Source organism: Polyodon spathula, chromosome 56 (genome assembly GCF_017654505.1).
Source record: "Polyodon spathula isolate WHYD16114869_AA chromosome 56, ASM1765450v1, whole genome shotgun sequence".
In the NCBI taxonomy this organism is placed as follows: Eukaryota; Metazoa; Chordata; class Actinopteri; order Acipenseriformes; family Polyodontidae; genus Polyodon; species Polyodon spathula.
In genome coordinates this window covers 467,181-474,501 of record NC_054589.1, presented here as the reverse complement: position 1 = coordinate 474,501, position 7,321 = coordinate 467,181, and the positions used below count along the sequence as shown (strand labels likewise).

General features: G+C 40.3%; 1 protein-coding gene across 1 annotated transcript in view; it reads right to left on the bottom strand.

Moving 5' to 3' along the window:
- Nucleotides 1-1,770: 1,770 nt before the first annotated feature.
- LOC121307499 (protein transport protein Sec16A-like) overlaps nt 1,771-7,321 on the bottom strand; it is a 20,234-nt gene continuing 14,683 nt past the window's right edge. Inside the window, exon 22 of the mRNA XM_041239680.1 lies at nt 1,771-1,781. Coding sequence (XP_041095614.1) covers nt 1,771-1,781 — 11 coding nt within the window. The remainder of the gene's footprint in view (nt 1,782-7,321) is intronic.

Below are 7,321 nucleotides of genomic sequence, written 5' to 3'. Positions count from 1 at the left end.
AGGAGTATTAGATATTCTTGGCTGCCAGCTGAACCCCTTTGGAAGCATACTGTATCCTTGTGAAACAAAGGAACAAGGTTTTACACGATGGTGACCTGGGCTCAGAACTGGCCTAGGTCTCAAGTGCAATGAGTCTTGGTAGATCCCTTGATTTTAAAAAGAACTTGAACCTGTTTGATAATTCCCCTCTGAATTTCAGTGTTGAGGGCTGTAATAGTTAATCCTCACTGATGTGGATGTAAGTTGTTATAAACGCCATCTGTGTGCACCCCTTTTCCATGGGAACCACAGTGATTGCTGGCGGGTATAGCTGCAGCAGGCACACAAGCTTTATGCTTTTGGTCACTTTGCCACGGTTTAAAATAGGCATTCTTGCTGCTACCTGTGACTTTTAGCACTGGTTATAATACAGGCTTACAAGGCATTTGTTAAACCATACGAGGCACTAAACCTTCAAGCAAAGGTGTATGTAAACAGGGCTAGAAACTAACAAAATTGAGGTACTAGTCCTAAGGACTAGTACCCTTTAAAACTTGCTAGTCCTTATGTCAAGTTTCTGAGTCAGAATCGGCAACAGCTGTTTGAGTTTGGCAGGGCAATTGCCCAGCACAATGGTAAATTAATGTTGGTCGATTTATAAGCGGGAATGGGTTTATTGTGTATCGTTTTGGCGTTAATTTATATGATTGAATTATTGTTTACAGACGAGCGATCGATTGAGACTTGCTGCCTGCTAGGCTTGGTTGAGGAGAAGGGCAGCAAGTGACTGGCTGTGGTGGTCGTCAATCAGCAGGTGGGTGGGTCTTGACCGAGTGTCCATCAGTTTAAAAACATCTGCGGGAGATGGCTCGAGGCTGCTGCAAGGCCTGCCGTTTTCATCGCACCTTTGATTTATTCACATTTTGGTAAAATTGCTTTACACTTCAAAGATGCAATACACTATTAATTTATTCATCGCTATGGTTTAAATGTAAATGTTCGTTATTCTGAACTAAATCTACTTTTTAGACATCAAAACAGTATGAAAACACAAAATAGCTCAAGTTAATAGCCATTTCCTCACATTACATTTCTTTCTAACCCTGTGTAAAGCAAACACCCACCTTTTGATCTTTATAAAATGGCTAAAGAAACTGCACGAGCAATATAAAATGTAGCAGTTCAGCATTTTATGACTAATAAACTACTGTAAAATATTTAACGAGGTTGAAAGACATTGGTTAGCTCTTTCAAGGTGTTGTTTTCTCTTTGGATGTTGAGTGAAATGTTTTGACAGTGTGGCTGTGAGGTGCACAGACAAAGTCACCATTCTCAAAAGTTCAAGCCTTATATAAGAAATGGAAATCCAGCCAGATGTGGATCTGGCCCGTACAGTAGCTCATTAAATATACTGGCAGTGGTGCGCCTCTTTCTGAAGTTGTAAATAGACAGTGCAGTCATTCTCCAAGCTTCTCCATACGCAGCAGCACCAGTAACATCCAGTTTGCTATAAAATACAAAGTATTTCAGTTAAAGGGATACTTTATTTTTCTGTATACGTTGCGTGACTGGTTCAGTGGCTGTGAAGAACACATGCTTTCAGTGTTTCGGCACTACTCACTGGCCGTCCCAGTGGAACAGCACTCCAGATTAAGGCCTGAAAGGGATTGCCTGCTAGCGAAACAGGGAGCTCCTACAAGGTAATTGGCTGTGCTGGATCTCCCTATTAAACACACTGTGGGGGTTGTTGGTGGGGGGGGGGGGGGGGGGGACTCGGACAGTTCTTGCCCCTCAGTCTTGCCCTGTCAAACAAAGCAAAAAGGTACACTCCAAAATCTGTGATGTCTTTCAACCATAAGCCAAACTGAATCTGCTTGACCCATCTGTGACAGACTAAGGGGACCACTGGCAAACCCTAGTAAAATCTGGACAGACCATGCAGTTGACTGTAGAAGGAAAGAACTATACCTGTAGGTGTGTCAGTAGCATGATCCGCCTGTGAAGATCGTTAGTAATAATTCATAGAAAAAGCTCTGCTGTGAGACCAGATTTTCCCTTTAATGGTTGTCCACTAGTAAAAACCCAGGCCAGACATCATTATACTTGCGGCTAGAGGGAAATGGCCATGTCTGGACCCCATAGTGGGTCCATCAGTTCCAAAAACAATGTTAATGCTGATGGCCTGCATAACTACAGCTCCTGCTGGCCTTTGGCTTGGCAGATTATCCAGATATATTTGGATACCTTGAGTTTTTCAGACTAGCGTCACTCACTCTTTGAATAAGCCATGGAGGAACAGTGTAGCTTGTGATAAATGCAGCCTTAATAAGATAAGCAAACAGGGCAGCTAGCTTAATCTTTTTTGTGGTTACAGGTGTTTGTTTTTTGTGACTACCATTCCTGGTTTAAAGAAATGGTCTGACCTGGCATTGGCTTTTGAAACTTTGATACCTAACAATAACCACACACACTGGAAACAGTAAGCAATATCCGTGTTAAACTGGACTTGCATTCTACTACACACTATCCACTGGGCATCACTGGGCATGTGCAGCAGGATAACAGTGGCCAAGATCTGGCAAAGATGGCGTAAGAGATGACAATCCAAAACTGGACTTCTATGAGCTGCAAGACGTAAAATTGGGAACTAACTTATCTCTGTGCTGCACACCTTTCACATGGCTTTTCAATTTTCCCATGATTCCAAGCATGTAGGAACTGGAGCTGCTGCATAAGATCCACAATGAATGCACTTCCTTTGAAAGAAAACTGACTTTCAAAAAAATACACATTACCACAAAGTGATGTTCATACTTAACCTTGATTATACTGCAGATAATTGCAGTGCATTTCAATGTAAAATATACTGGTTTATTTACAAGCTCTTCTAAGTAATTTAATGATAATTCCTACTGCTGGAATTAGAGAAAAGCCAATCTGTATTGGGTCACTTTGACTTGAGATAAGAATCTATGACTCGGGAAGACCCATTGCCGATGCCAGTGCTTAAATTGTGCTGGAATGAATGGGGCCGCTGTTCCTTCCCTTATTTTCTTGGAGAAATAGAGCACTGTTGCTGTGCCTTCCCTTATGGGTATTGGAGACTCCCGTTTCATATCCTGTATTGCTTTCAAGTTCTCAGGCACGCTCGCACACACACACACACACACACACACATACACCTACTGCATATACTCGCACACTAATACACTGAGGCACAGTCCTTTGAAACATACTGTTTTGATATTGTTACTAATCTTATTATTAACTAGAGGATTGCCTCCAAATGCATTGCTCACCAATCATCTCTGTATTGCTGATCACTTTGTAACATGCTTACATGTAAATAAACAGCCCACTTTGCTCGGATTTAACAATGTTTCCATGAGAATGACACAGAAGCCTGCAGTAATATAGTTATGTCAGCAATGTGACTGTCTCAGACCTTGCTCATGTTGGCACGTTATTATCATGGAGAGCTTGTCAGCAAGTGCTGCAAAGCTTGTCTCTCCACGATGGCTGCATGGGTCGATGCCTCAGCTTGTCTAGGCTAGCGTTTGAAGTAGGACCCAGTTTGTGGGCATGGGTGCTTTTATTTTCTTCAGTAATCATTGACTGTTCAGTGTTATTAGACGCTTCATGCTCTGCTGTACCCATGTTATTTGAAAGAGAAAGCATGGGATCCTGGGCGCAAACTGGTACCCTGCAAGTGAGCATCTTAACTACCATGCAAAAGAGAGTGTCTCCTCTGCATTCGTGCCTAAAGAGCTTTTTCATCTTATTGCACCAACAGGGGTTAAAATCTGTAAAGGGAGTTCTTCACGCAAGACTGTTGCACTATTTTGATGTTACACACTACTACTGAAAAGCTTTGGGTTAGAAAGTAATTGTAAGGTTCAATTGCTTAATTATAGGTGTAGAAAGGACGAGAACTTTAAAGCTGAGCTTGTCAACCTTTGATGCACTGTCAACAGTGCTAGATTTTGTGTACAGAGGCCCTATTTTAGGATCCATTGTTGATTCTATTAATAGACCGGCAATGTTCGGGAACAATTTAGTTCCAGTCCTTCACACTGCATTAGATCAAGGAATTGTGTTTTTTTTTTTAAATATACTTTTCTGTTTAATAAAACAAACATTCTTCTTTGTACCCAGTCATAAAGGATTCTGCATATTCCAGTCCAACTGTGGCTCTCCAATGTCGAATGCTAATACCAGCCTCACAGGACAAGCTTCCATCGTAGATTTTTCTACTATAATTATTTAATATTTTGATATGAATCTGGAAGTGCTGTGATAAAACAAGGCTTTATTGTTTTACCTGAATGAGGGACCGCTCTGAACCAGCTGAATTTCAGGATTTCTGCCAGTGATCACAGTTGTTTTGGCCGTATTTCTTGAAAAAAACAGGAGCTAGATTGGCACAGGGGTCTTTGTATTAAATAGTCTGTTGAACGTGGCACCCCTTTTCTTGGCCTATGATTTCAATCCTTTTTCAGTCAGTAGCCAGTCATTTATGTGTAACAGATTCAGGACGTCTTTCTGAATTTCTAAAGATCTCATTGGATCTCCAAAACCCCTTCAACATGGTAGTCCTATCCCCATTAGAAACTATTGGGAGCAACACCATACTTGTGTTTAAGAGTGTTGTCTTGAAAATACAATTCTAAACATACAATTGCTTACCTTACTGGTAATATAAATACTTGCAGGAAAGCAAAGCTAACCCTGAGTTGAAAAAAAGAGTGATTGACCTAGTGACTTCAGTCAATACCAGCTGTGTCTGTATCTGTAATAGATGAAACCAAAAGGCAAGTCATATATAGTTTTCAATTGAATTTCTGCCAGTTTTAATGCCCATTTATGTAGGGACAAAGTTGTTTCTGAGGCCAGCTTTGGACCCCAGCACACAGTTTGGGATTGACTGCTATATGTATTTCATCTAGCTGAGACCATCATCTATCAAGGTCTTGTTTCTAAATGTAAACTATTGAAGGAGGTAATAAAGTTGCCCAGGAATTATGTACAAGTATAAAAAAAAAGAATTGTAAAATGCAGTGAGTTTTGTGCTGTCTTCCATGTGTTGTTTTTGCTTGTTTTGCAGTTATTTTGGCATGTTTATTGTCTTTCATATTATCTGTATGGGACTGTGATAAAGAAAGAAAGAATCGATGCTGTAAATCTCCCTCCTAATCAGAAAGGGTGGTGTGGAAGGTTGGCAGTACTCTTCAATCAGCTGCGAGTCAAGCAGCGATTGGTTATACCGGGGCGCCGAGCTGATTGCAGGGATCCTGGATTTGTTTTGTTTTGTTGCAGAGAGGTAAGGAGAGCAGAGCTGCAGCCACGGAGCCAGCATGAACCCGACTCACCGTTTCACTGAATAGCACCGAACAGCACAGCCAAGCACCACCCTGGGAAGAAGGAGACTCCCCACAAGAGCAGTTTCATGCATGGAGGATTGCGGTACAGGAGTGTTATTATTTTTGTAATTGTTTGGGACTGCAACCCACCGTGTTTTGCTTCCCCTATACCATTGCTGGTATAGGGGCGACTTGCTTTATTTTTTATTTATTTTTGTTGTATTAATGAACACGGATTTGGGAGTTAAATGTTTGTTTGCACATTGGATTATTACACACTTTACACATCCTGATCACTAACTTGTGGGCACATCAAGTTTTGGCATTGTTTGGCAAGGGATCAAGCAAGATAAATTTGACTCGGGATACCACAGAACATGTATCTTGTAATTATGACTTGGGGTGGGGAAGAGAAACTGCATGCTTGAATTTGGGAATTACAGGCTAATTATAGAGCACTGAAGCTATAGCAAATTAAAATGCTACATCCTCATATTAGCAATTCTCTTATTTTGTCTTGCAATCTACGATGAAACCCATTTGTCAATGTGTGGCAGTGGAGTTAGGCAGAAATTAACCCCAGCCATGGAAACAGATATTGCTGAAGTGGTGCAAATTATGCATTCTAAGTGGCTGGAGCATTGGATTATAACTGTTTCGTACCATGTAATGGCCAGTTATATGTGAGTTCCAAGCAGCCCATAAGGAATGGAAAACATATTGGGTTTTTTGCATAGATTCTATGTGGCATTTCAGTGTGATGTTTTATTTGTTCTGGATGGCCATTCATGATGTCAGTACCTAATGCACACTACCTAAATTATATGCAATCAACACGAGTCAAAACCACATGATTCCCATTCTCTTCCTTCACAATTAAATTTTCAAATGGTGCTCATCTTACAGTATATACAGTACAGGTAGTGTGACTAGGGTAATAGAATGATCCATTATCCATCAGTCTTTTGTGTAGTCACAAACAACCTAATTTGTCTATTCATGCCTGCCTTAGTTCTATAATACAGTAGCTACACCCTTGACTCTAAGTATAAACTCGGTACATGTCTTTTCAAGTCAGTTTTTAAAATTGACTTGAAAACTTGATCAGATCTTTTCACATAAGTAATTACGTTATGCTGGGAGTCCATAACCTAGTCTTTACCCAACTGAAACCAATCCTTCCACATTTCCTAAGTGCCAGTACAGTACCATGAAAAAGTATTAGCCCCCTGTCTGATTTTCTGCATTTTTGCATATTTCTGACACTGAATGTTATCAGATCTTCAACCAAAATCTAATATAAGATAAAAGGGACCCTGAGTGAACAAATAACACAAAAGTTTTATAGTTATTTCATTTATTTATTTTTTGGTGTCTACACTACCAGCGTCTTCCAGCAAAGAATAGAATATTTGATAGCAACAATGTGGTGACATCTCAGATTTGTAAATCATTAAATCTTTATACCTGTATACTTTTAATATGGATTTCACTGGTTTCCTTGCCCCAGAAGAAGAAACAGTTTGTGTAAACAAGTGCGTTACAGCAACAGTCCCCCACAATCATTTTCATTTTTTTATACTAAAATGTGATTCTGTGGTGAATGTTCATTAGTTATACAGAAGTACATTTCCAGTTTTTAAATGTAGTTTGAGCTCCTGCAACACAAGCTTCCTCTCTTGCTGAAGGCTTCCAGACACTCTGTCAGACAGAGAGCTGTACAGGCAGGCTGCTGCTACCGCTGAAAAGTCAGTCTAAGTTGCATCGCATTGTCCAACTAATTGAATCTGTTATCGTGGAGTCATCACAGAATTCAATAATTGTAAATATTTGTAAATGCGTGTTTTTGTGACCACAAAATAGACACATCTTTCCATGAAAGATCATTTGTTCCTTGTATGCAGTTATAAGCCCACTTGGCTAGTTTCTGGATTTGAAAACAGGGGCTCTATTATAGTCCAGTGACAGGATACGATTCTCAG